Genomic DNA, 23,660 nt, shown 5'->3' on the forward strand with positions numbered 1-23,660 from the left:
CGAACCGCATATAGAGAGCCCTAAGAACCTACCCTAGGTAAAGCCGCGCCAAACCCTAGTGGTCACCCAGATAGGTGTTCTATTTTGTTGTTTATTTCTTCTGTACTAACGTATTTTGTTTTGTTTTGTTTATGATTGATTTGCATTTTCATCATAGAAAAGAGGTATTGATTTCAATTTGATTGCTAAATAGAAAAGCTTGTCATGAAAAATGAATTTCTTGATAAAGTGGAATATAATGCGACTGCCCGAATATGGTCTGATTAAACACAACAAGAGAAGGCTGGAAATTCGTGGAAGAATATACGACTATGCTTTGCTACTTGAGAATTCAAACAGACAGATTATTCGAGAGCTGTCACGTCTCAAAGAAACTAAAGAGCATCGCGGGGTGAGCAATGAGTTGTGGCTCGGATCAAACGAAAAGGAGATAAAAGAGACAGATTTTGGAAAATTCGCAAGATTTGATCCTAGCATCCGGATATGAAGAAAAAGATTGATGTCTTCGCCTGGAATATAAGGGCAAAGCCGTTTATATGTAATCTGTTTTATGTAAAGAAATTTGTTTTCTAAAAAAGTTGTTCTAACAGAATTGAATTCAGAATCAATGCCTCTCTTTCTTTTTGCATTCATTCCATGCATCTGCATTACATTGCATCATATGCATTAGATTTTCACAAAAGGACCCTAATAAGGTAAAATTATTTCATTTAACTTGGGAATCAAAAAAAATTCTATCAACTAAGCATCGTTACAGTACTCGCGCAAGAACAAAGGTAATGGACCAAAGATTGGAAAGGTTAGAACATATTCAAAGAGAAATGCAAGACCAGTTGCAAATGCAAATGCAAATGCAAGAGCAATTGACCAAAATTTAGCAAGATATGAGGGACCAGTTGTTAAAGTCCCAAAAGAATATGATGGATCAATTGACCTAATTGTTACCAGGGGCTAGAAAAAGAGAAAAGCCCTATGGTCAATTCTGGAGATGATAATGACAAAGCTCCGAGTTTTACCCTGATAAATGCTCAGACACAACCTGAGGTGTACCCACGAGGACCATCTGTTACGATTAGGCCTCAACAATATCAAGCCGGTACCTCTGTACCAATAAACTACTCGATACACTCAGTTTTTAATCTGGGGAATAACCCAACTAATCTCGTTGTCCGTGATCTCGATGAGGTGGTAGAAATGGAAAAGGCAATGGTAGATCTGCCGAAACAACTTAAGAACTGATGCAGATGGCTGGAAGAGAAATTTAAAGCAATAGAAAATGCTGGCTACCATTGCAGGGTTGACACTAAGGACTTGAGCCTGGTCCCAGATCTAGTACTCTCGTCAAAGTTCAAAACTCCAGAGTTTGAAAAGTACAACGGGACTAGTTGTAACAACCCGGTTTTGACTCTAATCGGACATAGTGGTTTCGGGACCACAAGTCCGAGTCAAAAAAATATTTTAATATTATTTTGTGTGTTTATTATGCGTTAATTTAATTGTGTGAAATTTTCGTGTTTTAATTTTATCATTTGAGTGTCCGATTAAATAAAAGGATTAAATCGCTTACAATAAAAATTTAGGGGTTAAATCTAAAAGTACCTAATTATTGTTGTCTTTTTAAAATGGGGGATTAATGATGCAATTAGACTAAAACATAGATAGTGGGTGGAAAAGGACTAATATAACCTTATTATATATGTTTTGTTTATTAATTATTAAAGGTTAAATAAGTAAATTAATAAATAATGTATAGTATAATAAAACAAAACATAAAACAAGCCATTATCATCTCTTTTGTTGGCCGAATGTTGTAAAGAAAGAAAACATCCATGGCATTTAGGGTTTCGGCACTTTACTAGCTTGATTAAGGTATGAAATTGTTTCAGTTTTTAATAATTTTTACGTTTTTGAGATCGTTGCTTTGTATATTACCTAGCCCATGCTTTAATTTTCGGATTTGATGATGAATTTGAGATTTGCCATTGTTGATAATGTGAGGAATTTATTGTTTGATGATGAAAAATAAATCTTTGATGTTTGATTATCATGTTTAATTAAGTGATTTTTTATAAAAAATCCAAATTAGGGATTTAATTGTGGAATTTGAAAATTTAGAGGCTTAAATGTGAAATAAATGAAATATATGGGCTACTAGGGACCATTGGAAGATTCGGCTAAGGCATGATTTTGATGAATTTTGTGTATTTGGTGTATTTTTGTATTAGGACTAAATTGCAAAAAGTGCAAAATGTTAGGGGCAAAATGGTAATTTTTCCATTTATGTATTTTTGGACTTAATTGAATGTTTTGATGAATAAAAAGGTTAAATTTGATTATGTTTAGATCAAGAAACGAAGAAAACGAATTTGGATCGGGGAAAAACGAAAGTAATCGAATAGTCGATCGTGTCTGCTGATATCCAAGGTAAGTTTATCAGCTATTTAATGTTATCAAATCAATATATATGTATGTATATCTATTATGTTTGTTGTTGAGCTATAATTAAAAGTAATTTAATTGAATAAATTCAAATTATAAATGGTATAAATATGTATATACAATGTTCGGATATATAGGTATATGCTTATATAAATATTTGAATTAAGTTAAAGTATGAATGGTATAAAGGTATATATATATTCAAATAATTATATATGTATCTATATGTATATATACTTGAGTTTGGTTGGTTGTATGAGAGTTATATATATATGTGCACATAAGTTTCGAACATATATATATGTAGGTAAAAACATTTGGGTTTGATTAAAGATATATATGTTGTAATTGTACAGATAAGTTCGAATAAGTAGGTATATGGGAATTGGAACATCTATATATATATGAATAGGTCTTGATTATATTTTAAGGTATAAATGTTAAATACGTACTTGGGAGTTCGAATATATCTAAGTGTATATTCGTGTACAGATTCTTGAATTGAATTGAATGTATGATTTGCAAACTCTTTTGTGATTGAATATGGACTACAATGAATGTGTGTTGCTGTTAATAAGTATTTGAGGAAATTATTATGTATATGGGAAAATTGAGATTTTCAGGCTTAGCGCTTAGCAGGCTTATTGCCGGTGAAACACTTCAGACTAAATGTCTAGCAGGCTTAATGCCGGTGAAATATTTCAAACTATATGTCTAGCAGGCTAAGTGCCGGTGTACTGAATCAAGCTTTAAGCCTAGCAGGCTAAATGCCGGTGAATCTGTTTTTAAGCATGTGATTAAGTGTACAATTATATGATTTTGGATATATTTAATTGATAAGTATATTTATATATACATTCGGCTAAGTGCGTTTGATGATTATATATATATTCGGTTTATGCAATTGTAAAATATATATATATGCTTTGGGATTTTGTATTTGATAAATATATATACTTATAAATATTTGGTACGCATACTTGATTTGTAACTACATATGCATTCGAGATATATATATATCTTTGTTTATAAGTATTTGATGAAAATGAATGCATTCGTTCATATGTATTAGATTTGTATTGGTTTAAAGTTTATCATGAGTATACATACACATTCGGTTATGATATGTGTATAATATATATATGATCGGTTGTATACATTCGGTTGTAATGTTGTTTGGTATAAATATATATTCAATTGATCGCATTCGACAGGAATACATATCTGAATATAAATAAAATGGTCTGAGTACAATAATGTATAAAAATTAGTTATTCGTGTTAATTGAAATCTCAGTGAAATAGATTAACAGGTTATATTATATATATTTATATACATTTAGTTATGCTGTAAACTTACTAAGCTATAAAAGCTTACTTTGTTTGTTTTCGTCCATTTGATTTTATAGATTTTGGAGATGCGTTACGAGCTCGGGGATCATCAACATAGTCCATCACACTATCGACTTCTTTTGGTATTTTGTTAAATATTTGAACTTAATCTTATGGCATGTATAGGTTTGAGTACGATGTTAATTACATTTTGATTGTAAATTATAATAGCTATGCGAAAGTAATTAAATTTTCATGTTGTGATTAGTTTGGTTTTAAAAATGGTTGTGTTTGTTCGGTAATGCCTCGTAACCCTAATTCGGCGACGGAGACGGGTTAGGGGTGTTACACTAGTTGTTCTGAAGCTCACATCATGATGTTCTGTCGAAGGATGACATGATATGTTAATAATGACCAGTTATTAATACATTGCTTCCAAGACAGTCTGATCGGGTCAGCAGCAAAATGGTACAACCAATTGAGCTGTGCTAAAATCAATTCATGGTAAGACTTAGCACAAGCTTTTATGAAGCAGTATAATCATATAACAAACATGACACCCGACAGAATTACTTTACAGAATATGGAAAAGAAGTAAAGTGAGAGCTTCAGGCAATATGCCCAAAGATGGAGCGAGGTAGCAACACAAGTCCAGCCACCACTTTTGGAGAAAGAAATGACGATGCTTTTCATCAATACTCTGAAAGCCCCGTTCATCAACCACATATTGGGAAGTTCTACCATGAGCTTTTCAGATATGGTAATGTCCAGCGAGATAATCGAAAACGAGATAAGGAGTAAGAAGATAGACGCAGGATAAAGTGCCAAAAGATTAACCCTAAAAACAGGGAAAATAAAGTGAATAACCTGAGCACCAGTCATTATAGGTCAGCCGAGGATCGTAACCACTAGCTATCAAGGCTCTTCAAGGCAGAAATCCAACTTGAGGCCAAATACAAAAAGCCTCCAATTCACACTCATCCCGATAACATATAAGGAGCTGTATCAGAATCTTTTTGATGTGCATGTGGTGTCTTCGTCCTACTCAGAACCCGTACAACCTTCGTTCCCAAAATGGTATAATGAGAATGCCCAATTCAAGTACCACGTGAGAATAACGGGTCACTCAATCAAAAACTGTACTACGTTTAAAAAGTTGGTCGAAAGGTTCATTAAAATGGAAATTACGAAGTTTGACGTTTCATCAGAACCTAATCACTTTGATGAGGCAATAAATGCGATAATTGAATGAGGAGGCAGGAAAGTTACGACTCCTTGAAGAAGTCAAAAGCCCAGAGGAAATATCGGAGAATCTGAACATTAATGATGTATCCGAAGAGGGAACCGGGGAATAAAGTTTCCAAGCCCTTGCATACTTGGGAGTGTTTTGAACAATGGGACTGTGAAAGAAATCTCTGTATTTTTAGAGATAATCTAGAGTAATATTCAATACACACTTGTTGCTTTAAAGCCTAGAGGCAATAAGAATCTTTTTGTGAAATAGGCTAATGTCCAAAATCTTTATTTCAATAAAATACATCTTTTTGAGTAAACATTCTTTTATTCTTTTCATTTATAGATTCTTTTATTCTTTGGACTCTCTTTTAAATATTATTTTATTCTTCATTCATACAAATAATTATCCTTATATTTATTTATTCTTTGGAATTCGCCTTTGTGCCTACAATAGGTCTTTAGATATCAACGACATGAGCGATGTTGCTACTGACCCAGAATCTCATTTTGAGTAAGATATGTGTTTAGGGGGATCTCAGGACTTTGAATATGTCTGAGATTGTAACCTATCTCTTGATTTGTTAAGGATGGTAGAACAAGATGAAAAAACAGAACCTACCTTACAAAAGTCAGTGGACAGTGAGCCTAGAAGAAGAGAAAGAGATTGGAGCTTGTCTTACCATCTAAACAAAGTGAAACATCATTAAATTATTCCAAGAATTCAAAGATGTTTTCGCACGATCATATCAAGGTATGTCTGGCTTACTAAGGCCTGTGGATGCTGTTAAGGCTAAAAGGTTCATAAGTGTGTCAGAAGGACACATACTAATGGTTTTACGATAGCCAAGTTAATCACGAGGTTTCAGTACTACTAGTCTATCATAGAAGGGGATTACATCAGTTATGCCGTAAATACCAATTTGAGGAAGGTAAAACCTATGTGCCTCCTCCATTTCTTCATAAATTTTCCATATGTGGGGCATGGATGTGATGGGGCCAATCTCGTCAAAAGCTTTTAGCCAATATCGATTCATCTTTTTGGTCTTCGATTACTTCACTAAGAGGGTGAAAATAGTTTAATATGTCAATGTTACAAGGTCAAAGTCATTAAATTTCAATTTTAAAAAAATAGAGATCAGGCACCGGTAAAGAATGCCAAAAAAGATAATGTCAAAATTTTGTAGTCTGTTCAAAGATTAGATGCCATAGGCAGCCAAAAAAGAAAAAAAATAAAACAAGGATCGCGGGAAAGATGATTGAGACTTGTAAAGATTGGCATAAAGAAGTTACCATTTACCCTCTATGCTCATCAAACGTCGGCTAGGACCTTTGCCGGGGCAACACTTAGCCCATTGGTTTATGGAATGTTGAACCCAATCAAAGAAAAAAAGGTTAAAAACTATCCGTCACGGTCAGATGATGTGAGCTTACAACAAAGAGGTTCATCCTAGAGAATTCCACGAGGGGGACCTGATGTTGAAAAAGATCCTTCTTATACAAAAATATTTTAAAGGAAAGTGGATGTTAAATTGGGAAGGACCTTATGTTGTAAAAAATGTCTGTTCTAGAGGAGCATTAATATTGACCGAGATGGATGCCAATGACTTGCCCAATTCAGTGAATTCAAATTTAGTCAAGAAGTATTTCACCTGAAAGGGGAGAGGCCAAGGTGAAAACCCGCAAAGGGCACATTGAGACAAAAAATCAAAAAAATAAAAAAAAAAGAAAGAAAGAAAAAGAGGAGAAGCCAAGGTGAAAACTCGCAAAGGGCGCTTTGAGACCAAAAGGGTTTTGAGTTGAAAACCCGAAAAGGGCGGCTCAAATTTTGATTGAAAGTGGGGCTTGTGGTAGTCTTGCTATGTCTGAATTAACAATGAGGAAATATGCTACATCTTAGGGCATTGACAAAGTACTCCAGATCCCCTAAACACATGTTAAGCTCAAACTAGTCCTCAAGAAGTTCGTACAGAGAAGCTCAGGCTGCAATATCTGGGGCACCTAGTTTTCCATCTTACCCATTTTTGAATTTGCTATCTTTGATTACCTTATTCTTTTCAAGATACGCCCCAATCAATTTCTTTTTATTGCCTTGGCTATCTTTGATTAATTTAATTGTTTCGAGCTATGCTCCTAATTAATTTCCTTCTTGTCCATTGTTATGATCTTTTTCAAGCATTTTATATTGAAATAACGATTAATGGACAAATAATACTTTTTATAAAAGGAGTTTCGCATATTACTCTAGAAGTTTCTAAATAATACAGGAACCTGATGTAGGACTACTATTTAGAATTCACCAAGTTTAAAGGTTAAAATATCTGAGGAGGAAAAGTCTAAATTAAGACTATCTCTTTGGATTTTGTTGTTAAAAATATTGATTGAACAAAATGACAAGATACCGTATTGGTGATACAACTTCAATAAACAAACAAGCAATGATCACTGAGTAACAAGAAGAGGTTTTCTTGAGGAAGAAAATTCTACATTTGGTATGAAACCCTATTAATGGTGTAGGAGACCAAAGAGATTCAGATCTTGTATCCTTGAATTGCAATAGGAGAGGATTGAGAAAGAGCCAGATCTTATACTCCTAAATTACAGTGGGAGGAAAATGGTTCAAATTTTATGTCCCAAAAGTACAGTGGATTGAACCTTGAAGATTACAATGGGGGCATCTGATTAAGTAAAATGTGAGTGTTTTTATGGAAATACCCGCCGAACAAGATGACGTTCTGACATGTCAGTGATAGAGCCTTAATAAAAAACGAGCAATAATAACTCAAACATTAGGGGATCATTTTCATGACATTTTGCATTCATGCAGACACATCTAGTTAGGAGATTTTGATTCATTCTGATCACAACATCCTAATCACTAGGCATAAATAGGCCAATGAAATGGATTCTACAGGTCACGTTCCCCAGAGAACATATCAGTGAAACCACAAATCTTATCTCCCTGAGGTTACAGTGGAGCGGATTAAAGTTACAAGTCTTATCTCCCTGAAGTTGCAGTGAAACAGACTGAAGAAAGCAAGTCTTATTCCCCTGAAGTTGCAGTGGGGCAGACTGAAAATGGAAAATCTTATCTCCCTAAAGTTGCAGTGGAGCAGATTAAAGCCAATAATCCTATCTCCTTGAAGTTGCAGTGGAGCGGATTAAAGTTACAAGTCTTATCTCCCTGAAATTGTAGTGGAGCAGACTGAAGAAAGTAACCTTATCCCCCTGAAATTGCAGTGGGGCAGACTGAAGATGGCGAATCTTATCTCCCTAAAGTTGCAGTGGAGCAGATTAAAGTTACAAATCCTATCTCCTTGAAGTTGCAGTGGAGCGGATTAAAGTTACAAGTCTTATTGAAGAAAGCAAGTCTTATCCCCCTGAAGTTGCAGTGGGGCAGACTGAAGATAGCGAATCTCATTTTCCTGAAGCTGCAGTGGAACAAATTAAAGTTATAAATCACAGATCTTATCTCTCTGAAGTTGCAGTAGAGTAGATCATGACAAATCTTATCTCCCTGAAGTTACAGTGGAGCAGATTAAAGCTAATAATCCTATCTACTAGAAGTTGCAGTGGAGTGAATTGAAGTGAAGTCTTATCTCCTTGAAGTTATAGTGGAGCAAACTGAAGATAGCAAATCTCGTTTCCCTGAAGATTGCAGTGGAATAGATCAAAGATATAAATCATAAGATCTTATCTTTCTGAAGTTGCAATAGAGCAGATCACATCAAACCTTATCTCCCTGAAGTTGCAGTGGAACAGGTTGAAAATACCAATCTTATCTCCCTAAAGTTGCAGTAAAGCGGATTGAAGCTACTAATCCTATCTCCTTGAAGTTGCAGTGGAGCGGATTAAAATGATGAATCTTATACCTCTAAAGTTGCAGTAGGTCAGATTAAATTCCCATGACAAGTCTTATCTCCTTAAAGTTGCAGCGGAGCAGACTAACGATAGTAGATCTTGTCTTCCTATATTGGCAGCGAAGCAGATCGAAGACACCAGCCTTACCTCCTTGAGTTTGCAGCGGAGCAGACTGAAGATAGTAGATCTTCTCTTCCTATATTGGCAACGAAACAGATCGAAGACACCAGTCTTACCTCCCTGAGTTTGCAACGGAACAGACTAAAAACAACAAATCTTGTCTTCTTGTACTGGCAGTGAAGCAGATCGAAAACACCAGCCTTGCCTCTCTGAGTTTGCAGTGGAGTATGTAATATCCCGAAAATTACTATAGTAAGAAAGTAAGATAATATCCTTGATATAGTAAAATAAGAAAATAAAGTGATAAAAAGGGTAATATTGAGTTATGTCAACATTGATAAGTATATTATGACATATTAATTCAAGAAAGGATTAAATTGCAAAAGTGAGAAAAGTTTTGTTGCCCAAGAGTAAATACTCAAAATTTGAGGGGTTAAAGTGTAAATATGAAAAATTTGAAGGACCAATAGCGTAAATATTTTAGGGTGGAATAATCTAGAAACTAAGGAAAATGGATGAATTAGGACCAAATTGAAAAGGTGAAGAATTTTGAGGGACTAAGTTGCAATTTTACCAAATTAAGTGATGACTCAAGGATGGAATTTAAAAAAATTATTAAGGGCAAAATGGTCAAATAGAGAGAGAATTCTAGAAGGTAATGATAATGTTTGTGATATTTTTAATTAATTAATTAGATAAATGTTATTTAATTAATATTTTATTACGATTTTTAGTATTATTTTATTATTAAATGATTAATATAAAAGGGAGGAAAGATGATGAAAAATCATCATCTTTCCATGCAACCAACGGTAGAAGAGAAGAGAAGAAAGAAAATTTTGCTTTCTTTACAATTTGGTCATTTCACCAAAAACTCACTATTTTCACCTAGAAATCAAAAGAATTTCCATAGCTTCCAAGAGAGAAAAATAATAAGAAGACAATGGGGAGCTAGAATTTCAAGCTAGATTCAAGAAATAGAAGCTGGAGGAGAGAGAAAATCAAGTTAAAGATTTAAGTCAATAGCACAAGGTAAGAACATCAAGATTTCAATATATTTTTAAGTTTGTTATAGTTGAAAAAGTATGGAAATGATATTATAGTAGAGTTTTCTTAAATAAAGTCTTATGTTCTTGATATATTAGTGAACGAAAATAAGTGAAAATGATGGGAAATATTATAGAGAAAGGGAATAAGGGAGTTATAAATTTAGTAATCAACATCTTGCACTAAAACAACTTTGGACAGCAGTAGTAGGCTAACTTTGAAAAATCACCATAAATTGTGGAAATTGAATTAGAGGATGAAAAAACCATGGAATTAAATATTATTAAGTCTAGTTTCTCATATAAGAAACGGTATAAGTAATAGAATTGTAAATCATGAGATATAATAAATTTTGTGAGACAATGTCAGAATGAATTCGGGTTCCCCTGTTCTGATTTTGGAAAACCATCAAAAATTGAATAAAAATAATTAGAGGCTTAAATTTATATTTTTAAAATCATTAATGAGTCTATTTTCAATATAAACAAATGGAAACATCATTAAAATTCTGTACAAAGAGATAATTATTTTTTAGTTAAGAGGGGTTGGAACTGTCAAACAGTGAAACAGGGGAAATTTTAAAGAATAAACTGTACTTATTGGCTAAACCAAAAATTCTGAAAATCTTATGGTAAGAAGATATGTGAGTCTAGTTTCATAGGAATTTAGCGGATCTTAATTTGGAGTTTCATACATTAAGGATGTGGAATGGAGAGGAGGAGGAGGAAAATAAATGATTATTCAACTAGCATGAATTCTCATTAAAAATAACCAATTTGCATGCTTTAGGTTCAAGGACTAAATTGAATAAAAGTAATATTTTTAGGGTAAATTGGTAAAAATGTCAAAAAGTGACCAAATTGTATGAAATGAATTGTTTTATTATTTAAATTAATAAATTGAATGAAATATTAATTTATATCAAGATTGGGTGGAAATTCGAGAAAAATAGAAAATTATCAAAATGTCCTTGAATTTTGGTATTTCTGCAATTTAGCCTGGTAAGTTCGTGTAACTTGAATTATATTCTTAGATGATTGAAATATATATATTGGATTGAGAAATTCATTTGAATTGTGAACATGAGAAATTGTGAATTGAATGAAATGGAAATGAAGCTTTGAATTACATGAGTAAATATCGGGTCTCGTAGGCCCTATTTGTTATGAATATAATATTTCGAGGATATGTTGTAAAGAATTATAAAAAGCACGTTAATAATTTAAAATTTTTAATTCGGATGAAATTTTGTAACTCGGTTTAATACGTATGAAAATGTATGTCTTCTAGTAATGCCCCATACCCTATTCCGGCGTCAAATACGGGTAAGGGGTGTTACAATGTGACATCACCAGATTCGATCATAACGTTTAGACCGGGCTTGGGGTGTTACAGAGTAGGTTGAAGATTGTAGATCCTGTCTCCCTAAGCAGTAGTGGAGCAGATCAAAGACGGCGAATCTTATCTTCCCAAGGTAGTAGGGAAGCAGATTTAAGCCACCAGTCCTATCTCCTTGAGCAGCAATGGAGTAGGTTGAAGATTGTAGATCTTGTCTCCCTAAGCAGTAATGGAGTAGATCGAAGACGACAAATCTTATCTTCCCGAGATAGTAGGAAGCAGATTTAAGCCACCAGTTCTATCTCCCTGAGCAGTAGTGGAGTAGGTTGAAGATTGTATATCCTGTCTCCCTAAGCAGTAGTGGAGCAGATCAAAGACGGCGAGTCTTATCTTCCCGAGGTAGTAGGGAAACAGATTTAAGCTACTAGCCTTATCTCCCTAAAGTTGCAGTGGAGCAGGTTGAAATTACCAAATCCTACCTCCTTGAAGTTCCAGCGGAGAAGATCAAAGCTAGAAATCTCTTCTCCCTGAAATCACATTGGAGCAAATAGAAGCACTAATTCCTATGCCCCTGAAGATGCAGTGGGATGGAATGAGACAACTTGAAGAAGACGAGCACTCAAAGAAGTCAGAACCCAGCAAGACCGAGCAAAATTGGCCATTTTATAGTCTTTGCTCCATTCTCGTTACACGACAATGAGCAAAAAGGGGCAGCTGTAATAGGCCAATTTAACCCGGGCTCACAAAAAAATAATAAACCAAAAATAATAAAACAAAGTCCAAGTCCAATTCAAAATTATATCATTTGGCCCGATTGGAATGGCCCATTACTTGAAAAGGTTGAAGGTCCATCTACAAGCTTGACGCATATGAAAACATAATCTTCAATGATATGCAATCATAGGTATGATATGCAATCTTAGATATGATATGCAATCTTAGAAGATATGATTTTATAATCTTAGAGATTTAATTTGTAGATACTCTTTAATCTTAGTCGTTGATGTAATTGATCTGTACCGTTAGATTTGGGGAGGCTCAACTATAAATAGACGCCTCTCCCTTCATTGTAAAACACTTGAGTTTGGAGCAATAATAATTATTAAGAGCATTCACTCAAATTTCTCCATCTCTTGCGTTCTTATTTTGTTCTTCGTTCATCTTCGTTTCTTTTTAAGTTGCTTTCATTTGAGTTGGATTTTGGTGGAGAAATTTCGTTGAATCTTCATATTGTGAGAGTTAGGCTGACTTAAGCGTTTTTTTAAACCTTTTTTATTTATCCATTTAATTGTTTAATCATTAATTGTTCTTTTACTTTTATTCGTCTATTTATCAATCAACTTTCTTATTTACATATTGTTCGTTCATTTAACCATTCTTATCATTCTTTTATTTTCTTCCATTAATTATATAATTTATTTGTTTTTAATATTATGTCACACATGTTGTTTATTTTTTAAAAACTCGTGTTATAAATCATCTATTTTAAATTGTTTGATTATTTGCTTTAATTTTTTTCCATATATTATCAATCGCAAATTTTTTTATACTATCTATTTTATATACCATTTATTTTTAAGATGTTTTGTGTATAACTTGTTCTAAATTCCTTATTACACAATATTTATTTTTAAACTCATTTATATATTATTACTTTATATATTACCTATTTTCATTTTTTATATATTATTTATTCCAAACTTATACATATATTACCTACTTTTTTTATATATAATTTATTTATTGATTTGTATATTGTTGATTTCAAATTTCTTTTTCCCTTATTATTCATTTTCAAATTCATTATTTTTAAATTTGTTTACATTTTATTTTGCCTTATATTTTTTTTATTTTTTGTTTTAAATTCATTGGTCTTTGATTATTGATGCCAGTATTTAAATATTTGTCATTATGTGTTTTATAAATTGTTTATTTGTATTTTCATGTTGCCTTTTTTTATCAAAGTTTTTACGCATCGTTTTAATATTGCGTCAATTTTCCCCAATTTAAAAAAAGAAAAATTTTAAAAATAAGGCAATATTTGATACTTTGGAGCTTTGAAAAAATTGTGCCCTAACTTACTGGGTTTCAATTTTTTTATCCAAATAACCGAATATCCTTTTAAAACTTTAATGCATGAGACAAGCTTAGTTTCGAGGGTTAAAATGCCGTACCTAACTTACTGGATGTAACATTTTATTACTTCGGGACAAGGAGGTCTTAACATCAAATTCGATTTATTTAGGTTTTTAAAATCTTTTCAAATTTTCGACATTAGGACATTAATTAATCAATTAGGTACCAATTTTGGGGCGTTACGAGGGTGCTAATCCTTCCTCGTGCGTAACCGACTCCCGAGCCCGTTTTCTCAAAATTTGTAGACCAAAATTATTATTTTAATAAATCAAAATATTTTATTAAAATGATTAATCTCAAGGTGGCCTGATCACACCTCGAAAAAATATTGGTGGCGACTCCATTTTCGTTTTAAAAGTCGACCCCGTTTTTCAAAATAAAAATGGTTTCAACAGACTTTATTTGATAAATTGTTTTGATATAACAAACAAAATTATTTTTAAATAAATTTTGTTTTTTAGCAAAGAAATTATAAATTTTAAAGTATAAAAATCATTTCAAGACTTCCAAACATCTTATAACATGTTTTGAACACTTAGAAAATTTTGAACAATGTTCCAAAACGGTTTTAAACTCTTTAACTCGATTGAAACATTTTTAAATCGATTGAAACACTGCTCCTTACAAGAAGTATCGATCTTTTTCAAAAAGTATCGATACCCATACAATTTTTATTGATACCCTTTTCTATATTGATACCAAATCTGCTTACTGATTTGAAACAAAAATTGAACAAAAGCAAAAAGTATCAATATTTTTCAAAATATATCAATACCTGTTGTATTTTTATTGATACCATCTTTTTATATCAATACTATTTTTGTATTTTGACTTGATGATTTTTCAAATAATCACAAAAAGTATCGATACCTTTTACCAGGATAAAACATCTTTGGTATTGCTGTAAACTAACTTTAACAGTTACTGAATCAGGTGTTAAATGCTAATAGTATCGATACTCATAGAAAAAAATATCGATTTCTTTTGTTGCAGGTGAATTTAATGATCTCGTATTTTCATCCCCAATGGCTCTATTTATTTTGTCAACAACCACAACGGTTGGAAATGAATTAGAATGTACAAATACCAGCCTCCAAAGGTCCTACAACAACAACAAGAAAGAATATTCAAGCTTAAAGATCAATCAACCTTTGTGCTAAAAATTTACTTTTCTTATATACACTTGTGAGCTTCATTGTTATTCTATCAATTCAAGTGTTCTTCTTTGTAATTGAGTTTAATTTGCAAACATTCTGATCTTGCGACGGTTATTTCTTTGTTTGCTTATTTGTATCTCTTTGAAAGAGTTTGTGTCGTAAGGTTTGGGTAAAAACCTTAAGGGAGTTTGTAAGGTTAAACATTATCCTCAAAGGTTGTCAAATTAGTGGATTTGAAAAAAATCTTTAATAGTGGAAAGCTAAGGTAGTGGAGTAGGAAGCTGGGGCTAAACCACTCTAAATTCTTATGTTCAATCTTTCTATCCTTATTCTCTAGCATCCACAAAATTTTAAAAAGTCAATTCACTCCTCTCTTGGTAATTTCGGTTTTGATTATTTGAGCTAACCATTTGATTGGAACAAATGATTTAATAATCACTGGTATAAGTAATGATCATTTCCATCATAGTGGTGACCATTATATAAAAGAGATCAAGTTAGGTAGATAAAAGAGATCAAATCAGGTGAACAGATTTAGTCTTTAAGAATTATGGATATCCTATGAGGGTAACACATATGACAAGGTTACTAGACTAAAGCTTAATAATATAAGTAGCTTTCGTGATGGAATATTTTGGGAAGTTCAATTATAGTACTTTTAGTGGTTTAACTTCATTATTAAATAACCTTGTAATTAATAAACAAAGAGTCCAAAGTTAAATACAAGTTATTTTAATCCTAATTATATATATTTAATCAGTTCCTCCACTAACTTATTATAACTCTAAACATATTGTATATATGAACGTAGAACTAATAGACAACTCAAACGGAGAGAAATAGGTTGCATGAGTTACTATCCACAGTAATTGCATTTCTCGATAAGGTAAGGGACGACTTAGAATTAATTTAATTTATTTGAATTATTGTTTAATTGGATGAGTTAATTAAATAATTGAGTCCAAAGTGGAAATTAAATTAAGTAGCCATCGAAAATAAGAAGTGCATTACTATAGATAATTAAATTAATTTATTGACCAAAATAGAAACACTCTAATACTTGGGTACCACTTAAGTAGTATACCCTTTTATTCCTAAAGAGTTTAGGCATTTTTTACACCTTAAATATGTTTATATTCATAAATATCTAGGTACCATATAAATTAGACTAGGTTAAATTATGTTATTAGTCCCTATATTTTGTAATCGAACCTTCACGCCCTTTAACATAAGATTTTGAGTCTCGTGTGTCTACTATTTCACCACAAAGACATCCTGAAAGTGAATCATATTCAATAAATATGATATCTATCTAGTGTGATGTATGAAATATATGACAAAAGTGAAATGTTAGAGTATTTCTATTGATCGGTCATGTCATATAGGCTCAAGTTAAACATCCAATTAAATAAATATTTTCTAGGGCCCATGACTTGCTTCGATTTAAAACCCTTGGTGGCCATGATGGATTGTAGAACAAAAGGACCATTTTTCAGTTCTTGAACTAAAAAAGATTATTAACGGAGCCCATTTTTCATTACTGGACAGTTTGTATTATGGCCATGATGGATTGTAGAACAAAAGGACCATTTTTCAGTTCTTGAACTAAAAAAGATTATTAACGGAGCCCATTTTTCATTACTGGACAGTTTGTATTATATTATAAGGGTCTAAACAATTAAACATTCAAGTTGATATTTAAAATTAATTTAGACTGATAAATAAAATTGTTGTTAAGAAGATAATAAATTTTAATGGTAAAATAATTAAAATGTAATATAAAGTTAATAAAAGTGATTATTTTTATACTTTACCCTTTCTTTTTCCAATCTTTTCTTTCAGATATCGGGGTATTAGCGTTCAGATTGTCATTTCGATTTCCATATATAAGGTTTTTTTAAAAATATAATTTTGAATTTTTCTTTAGTTTTTTGGTGGATGCTCTTGGTGTATGAAACTGAAACATATTGATTAAACTTCAGTTTCTGGCGATGATTGAGATGGATTTCCCCATGAAAAGACATTGTTGGGAAAATCAAGGCTGAGTCTCGAAAAGGGCGCTTCTCGCCAGAACCCTAAGGGGGTTTTGGAAAGATATACCAAAAGAGCCCGAGAATTGGCATGCTTACAGTTCATGCCATAGGCCTTTGGTCTTGGGGTCCATTTCTTTCACTTCGCTAGATCTGCTATTATACATATGTTTCTACAACTAGGGTTAACTTCTTTTTGGACTGTTTTTCATTTACATTTATCTAGTTGATGTTTTTAGAAGAAAGTTCTAGGGTTCTTACTTTGATTCTGTCATTCAGAATTTCAGGTTTGCTCTTTATGATTCTGCTTTGGCTGAAATAAGGCTTATTTTACTTGATCGAATGGTCTACTGCTCTACTTAACAGATTTAATTTTTATCTTATACTGCTTATGTTATTAACTTGAATTGTTTTTTAGTTGTTTCTCTTTTTCTTATCTTATGATGCTTTGAGTTATTCTGCCCTGATTGAAATCCTCAATGCCCAATTTTTATGTTTTGCTTGAATGATTTTATGAATATTTGGACGCAAGTTTGTTATCTGAAAAAAGAGATGAGAATTTGGGAGTCGAGTTATAATTTAATTTATTAATGAAATCTTCAGTGCTCAATTTAGGGATTTGGTTGATGTTTTGCTTGTATGATTTTATGAATCTTGTGCACACAAGTTTCTTATCTGAACATAAGAGATGAGGATTTGGGAGTCAAGTAATAATTTCATTTATCAAAGAAATATCAATTGAGCATGTGCCAGTTTATAATTGTTGTAATATTTATCATTCAGCAGATATTTCCTTTATTTTGTTTGATTTGTTTTATACATTCCAATTATTTTCCCTTGGTTTAATACTCTAATTGGCGGCTTGAATCTGTTGGCATTATACTTAAGCTTAGGTTAATAATGGAATTGAGTTGATTGGAATTTGCAGGATACTTAATATTGAAGAAAAATATCTCATCGCAAATTTGAGCATCCAAGGCATGGCTCTTTGGGATTTCTCCCAAGGAAAAGAGCCTCCCGCCATAGAGGAAAAGGTTTCTCCTATTTTCCCTTCAATTGTTTATAGTTGGATTCTGCTATGTTTGTTTAGTAAATATGTTAGATTATTCTATTATTTGAATGGCTTATTGCATCTTAACCAATCATACTGATGCAGAATTAGCTGTGACCAAGTATAATCTTTTCTAGTTTAGTAATTTGCCTTTTAGATTTGATATAATCCCTGAAGTTGTAATCGCTAGCACGCTCCCTTATTATTAAGTTAAGATTTTTAGCTTGTTCAGGATATATCTTTAATTCCCTCTATGAATGTTTTTTTTTTTTATTATAAAATCTTCTGATTTTTCTTTCTTCTTTCACGGTTGTTCAGTGAAGGCATTCCCAAAGGATGATCCTACTAAGCCATGCAGATTAACTGCGTTCTTGGGATATAAAGCTGGAATGACCCATATAGTGAGGGAGGTTGAAAAGCCTGGTTCAAGTAATTTTTTCTCTTCTGACTCATCTGTAAATTTTGGAATACTAGATTGTCTGTTGCTTATCTGCTGCTATATGAAATAAAACCATGTGCCTTTTATGTGCTTTCTTGCATTGTTTACTTTCCTCCATGGTTAGGTGGATAGCATAATGTATTTATATGTTCTTTTCTTCCAGAACTTCACAAGAAGGAGACATGTGAAGCAGTTACTATCATTGAGACACCACCCATGGTGGTTGTTGGAGTTGTGGGATATGTCAAAACACCTCGTGGTCTTCGTACTTTGGGCTCTGTGTGGGCTCAGCATCTGAGTGAAGAGGTGAAACGAAGGTTCTATAAGCACTGGTGCAAGTCTAAGAAGAAGGCTTTTACCAAGTACTCAAAGAAGCTTGAAACTGAAGATGGTAAAAATGACATTCAATTGCAGCTGGAAAAATTGAAAAAATATTGCACTGTAATTCGTGTTTTGGCCCACACTCAGGTATCTCCCCCTCAAGCAGTTCTATATTTTGTAGTTATGTTTTAGTCCTTCCAATTCTGGATGATTGAATGCTTTAACTGCTATGTTTTTCTTTTTTTCCTATTTCTTTGATGTCCTTTATTGCATATTTATGTAGATAAGAAAGATGAAGGGCTTGAAGCAGAAGAAGGCCCATTTAATGGAGATTCAAGTAAATGGTGGAACTATTGCTCAGAAAGTTGACTTTGCTTACGGTTTCTTTGAGAAACGTATTCCAGTTGATGCTGTGTTCCAGAAAGATGAGATGATCGATATCACTGGGGTGACCAAGGGTAAAGGGTTTGAAGGTGTGGTGACCAGATGGGGCGGCACCCATCTCCCACGCAAGACCCATCGTGGTCTTCGCAAGGTTGCCTGAATTGGTGCATGGCATCCAGCCAGGGTTTCTTTTACGGTTGCCAGGGCTGGGCAAAATGGCTACCATCACCGTACAGAGATGAATAAGAAAGTATACAAGCTTGGAAAGGCTGGACATGAGTCGCATGCTGCCATGACTGACTATGACAGGTTAGCCAAGTGTCCTCTACTCAGTTTGCTATTTATTTTGTAGGATTATGATTGCCACAGGGAATTATTAATTGCTTCCGTCTTCTGCTAATTTCAGGACAGAGAAGGAGATTACCCCAATGGGTGGATTCCCCCATTATGGTGTGGTGAAAGAGGATTATTTGGTGATCAAAGGAGGGGGGGGGGGTGTTGGGCCAAAGAAACGGGTAGTGACTTTTGAGGCAATCCCGGGTGAATCAAACTTCAAGGGTCGCTCTTGAGGAGATCAAGCTTAAGTTCATTGATACATCATCCAAGTTTGGGCATGGTCGCTTCCAAACAACACAGGAGAAGGCCAAATTCTATGGGAAGCTCAAGGCATGACGAGGGACTTAATATTATATTTTCAAGTTATGAAGGGCTAATCTACAAGTTCACATTTATTTGCCTTCTATTTCTGGTACAATGTTAATGTTCACACTTTTTCTTTTTATGGTTGACTACAACTTTCAATTTCTTTTTAGTTGGGACCCACTAAACACTGTAGTTTAGTACAGCTTTCGACTTTCAAGCTCACTGCTCTGCATATAGGACCGCTTATAACCACTGTTTTTGGAATGGTCAAATTGGGTTTTTGGTGCATTTGGTTTAAATCACATAAGTTATTAAAAAGTACATAGAATTTGATTAGTTTGTATTAATTCTCATATCAAATGATTTTTGCCGTTCTTTCGATGGATTTTGGATCGGATTCAATTGGTTTGATGGATGGACGAAGTTGTATGTTGTTGGAAACTTGAAAATCACATGTAAAATCTTTGCTCTTTTCCATTTAATGTATTTATTTATTTATTTTCTTGGTAAAATTGTTGGAAAAGGAAAAAGGTCGGCTGACCTGGTTATGAAAATAAAAAGAATTGACGGAGATAAATAACAGCTTTGGTTTTTCCAAGACATACTTCAGTGTGCTTTCCTTTTCAAAGGGGTCCTCTTGTCTTATATGGGAATGGGAAACAGTGATCTTTCACAAATGTGTGTTTACGCCTGATTATGAAATTAGCTTTTTTATATGTATAATTATAATTGGTATCGCAATATAAAATATATAAGGATATATTCCAATTTTAAATATATTTTACTTGTTTAATAAAAACTTAAAAAAAAGGGATAAAGCTACTTTCTTTGTGTTATTATTATTATTATTATTTTATCTTTTCTAGAACTCTGGAATGAATATTTGCTCCCTATAACTCTCCTCCTAGACGACTAAAAACCTCAGTGTAAAAAATAAATAAATCTTGTTTCTGTCAAGCTTTTGTTATCAATAGAGGATGTCATTATCTATGAACTATAATACTAGAAGATTATAACTTGTTTTAAATCCAAAAACTTTATGAAATTATCTTATTTTTGGTTAGGCCTTAGATAAGCTTTCACATCGTTCTCAGACATTTTGATTATCTTGTTTGACAAAGAGTCCTTACTTAGGTAGAAGAACCTGTTTCTTTTTCAAGGGTCCTCATTATTTCTGCTATAAGTAATTATTGCTTCAAGTTTTTTTCTTTCTTTCTTTTTCATTCTTTTTCTAGTTATATGAATTCTAGGCTTCATGGAAGAAACAATAAGAAAGCGATGTTGGTATGTTGAAGAAAATAAAAATAAAAATAGATTCTTCCATTTTTACAAAATAATTGAGGTAATTTTGTAAGTTGTTAGCTTTAGTGTTTCTGACAAAAGCGACGGGTTCCTCTCAGAGTCACCTCACCAGGTTTTGCTTTAAAAACTATAAAAGAAAATATATATGAGGAATAATAATTGTGGTCTAAATCACCCCTTCCCCCTTTTTTTTTTCAAGCTCTTTGCTTTAAGCCACGGTCCATTTTCTTTCTACTCTAGAATCATGACATATCTGCCACTGCATATGCTTGGTTGTAAGGTATCCCAACATTACATCTCCCTCTCAATCACCTCTTTTCTTCCTAAACTTTCAAGTCAATTCTTATTCTTCTTTTTCATGTGCTTTCTACCCTGTTTGTTCTTCTTGTGTTTGCAGCTTCTTCTTTTCTAGAAAAATTGATACTATAATCAATTGTATATGACATATTAACAGATAGTTTAACCTTGCATGAGTCTTTACCTTTTTCTTTATTTGGTTTAATTGGAGATTATGGTAGATTTGGCTATCTTTCCCATGATTATGTTGGACAGACATAAATGATACATAGTAGATCTTTGCAGCCTACCTCATGTAACCTCCTCAAATATTATGTACTAATTCTTAATGATAGTTATAATCAGTGAAAACTTGGTTAAATCTTAGTTAGTGGAAACAATTATTAATCTTTGAACTCTTTTTTCTTACCTTAGAAACTGCTGTTAGTAATTATAATTATATTGGAGATATTGAAAAATGATGGCTTGGTATCATCCTATTAGGACCCAGATTTAAATAAATTCAGAATTCCCAACATAACATCTAAATTCAGCAACTAAAAAGTGACAAAGTTTGAAAAAAGGAAACCAATAGGCCATTCTTTTTTTAAGGGTCTCCAGACAAGAAGGCCAATGCTTTTTATTCCTTTAGGTTTGCTTGTTGGGACAAGGTATAGTATTGATTAAGCTAGGCATCATCAGGATCATGTACCATCATTCAAATTCAAGAAAAAGTGTACTGCTGGGATTATCATATAACTTTGTCTTTACATTTGCAATTGGGTATAAATCTAGCTGGTCTCAGCCCCTACTTTGTTTCATTTACAAATGGTGGCTGTGGCTGCCTTATTTTTCCAGGGCAGTGTTAAGAGGTGTTTAGGATGGGGAGGATAAGTTGATGTTTGCAGCTCTTAATTCCAAATACCAAAACCCAAGTTTTTTTAACTTGTTTAAAGAATCTCATTAAAAAACTCTGCTGGTTTTTCCACTCTTGGTAAGTACCTACTGATAAGTTCATTTTCATTTGTAATGATGCGCCACTGGGATTCTAATCACTGTCTTCCATCATACGTCTATGATTTCTTGGATTCAGAACTATGTTAGTTTCTGTGTATTAAGGATTCTTAATAATTACCTTTGTCAATCTTTTACAGAGACTATCTCGAGTCATTAATGAGGAAGGGCATTTTCTGAGAAGAATAACCTGCAACTACTACTAAATCTGCTTTATTTCACAAGTACTGTTTGTTCCTACAAAAACGAGCCATGAATGAGTTTGGAACTGGAAGGTCAGTGCCATGGAACATATACCCAAGTTCAGATCCGACTCCATCTCAACCAGTAGTTGATAAGGAAACTCCATTGAAAAACTTGGGGACATCCATGAATGCCATTTCTTTTGGCTTTGTTGCTACTGCGATCTTGATATCAATGTTTGTTATCATGGCCATCTTTGAACACCTTTTTCAGCCAAATCCTGCTTTTTCTTCCCCCAATCAAGACGGTGCTGTAGGATCTGGTGCAGCTGAAAAACTCGGGAATCCACAAAGAGTAAGCTTTTATCTCTTCAGGCTGTAAAGTTGTAATATACCCCATGGTAAAATTATCGTATGGTCCTTAGGAGTCGGATTGTATTTTGCTCGCTTTACTCATAACATGAGCAAATTCGTCTCCATACAATAGCTTTCACCTCAAAATGAGATACATTAATTTTAATTGTTTGGTTATTCTGTCAATCATGTTAGTTTTTAACAGTAAAAATGGACAAATTCTTAACAACATATAAAAGTTAATTAGCCCACTTTTTGAATAAAGGGGGAAATGCAATATGAGTCTTACTACAATGACTCTCATGGTACTTTTACATACCCCAGTTTCCTTTCTCTTTTTGTTTTGCATTGTCTGCATGCTCTTTTGGCAGCATTCCTTTAAGAACAAGGGAACTTCAAACAGATAATCGTCCACTAAGCTAAAAACCCTTTGGCCCTCTGAATGGCTTGCCAATTTCTCAGAGCTAGGATGAGAACCACATTAAGGAAATGCGGCCTGTAAATTCTGGTCACCTTGTATATAATATCTGTCTGGTTATGGAAGAATGATATAAAAGTAAAACATATATTGTATGTCTAAAACATGCTCTATATTTTTCATTCAATCTTGAAACAGGTGTCTGATGAATGTTGTGATTGCAGGCATCGACATCATATGCAACTGATTTGTCAGTAGTGATGCCAGGAGAACAACATCCTACCTATATAGCTCAACTTGCTCCCCTCCCTTGCCCAAGGGAAGGCATCTATTGGCCTCCCCATGAACGTAATTTTGTATATCCATAAACATACATCATCCATGTATGATGCATTTATATTTATCAGCAACCAACCCTCCTTTCTTCTATACTATTTATCCAATGAAATATTATTACCTCTTGAAGCTGGTTTGCGAGCGCCCTCATTTTTGGGGCAAATCTGTCAAATATCACAGATGACCTATTTGGAAAATGCAAATTCCTCTGTTACAAATTTAGAGCTTTTTGCTAGAAAGTTTTCATTG

General features: G+C 33.2%; 1 protein-coding gene and 1 pseudogene across 5 annotated transcripts; both read left to right on the forward strand.

The window, feature by feature from the left end:
* Positions 1-16,559: 16,559 nt before the first annotated feature.
* On the forward strand, positions 16,560-19,865 carry LOC107922599 (60S ribosomal protein L3-like; annotated as a pseudogene).
* A 774-nt stretch (positions 19,866-20,639) lies between these two features.
* On the forward strand, positions 20,640-23,536 carry LOC107922281 (uncharacterized). 5 transcript variants are annotated; one of them, XM_016852244.2, is made up of 3 exons: positions 20,640-21,111; positions 22,262-22,658; positions 23,300-23,536. In XM_016852244.2, exons 2-3 carry the CDS (start codon positions 22,374-22,376, stop codon positions 23,441-23,443), a joined length of 429 nt encoding a protein of 142 aa, XP_016707733.1. In that variant the 5' UTR covers positions 20,640-21,111; positions 22,262-22,373; the 3' UTR covers positions 23,444-23,536. The 5 variants fall into 5 exon arrangements, with proteins under 5 accessions (XP_016707733.1, XP_016707735.1, XP_016707734.1 ...); XM_016852246.2 differs by having other exon boundaries at positions 20,643-20,663; XM_016852245.2 differs by having other exon boundaries at positions 20,687-20,813.
* Positions 23,537-23,660: the final 124 nt, after the last annotated feature.

Source organism: Gossypium hirsutum, chromosome D01 (genome assembly GCF_007990345.1).
Source record: "Gossypium hirsutum isolate 1008001.06 chromosome D01, Gossypium_hirsutum_v2.1, whole genome shotgun sequence".
In the NCBI taxonomy this organism is placed as follows: domain Eukaryota; kingdom Viridiplantae; phylum Streptophyta; class Magnoliopsida; order Malvales; family Malvaceae; genus Gossypium; species Gossypium hirsutum.

Bases quoted from the DNA above. Each gene is read 5' to 3' on its own strand.
- LOC107922281 (XM_016852244.2), top strand. From the start codon at position 22,374: ATGAATGAGTTTGGAACTGGAAGGTCAGTGCCATGGAACATATACCCA. The intron at 22,659-23,299 runs GTAAGCTTTTAT...TTGTGATTGCAG, and splicing joins AACTCGGGAATCCACAAAGA to GCATCGACATCATATGCAAC.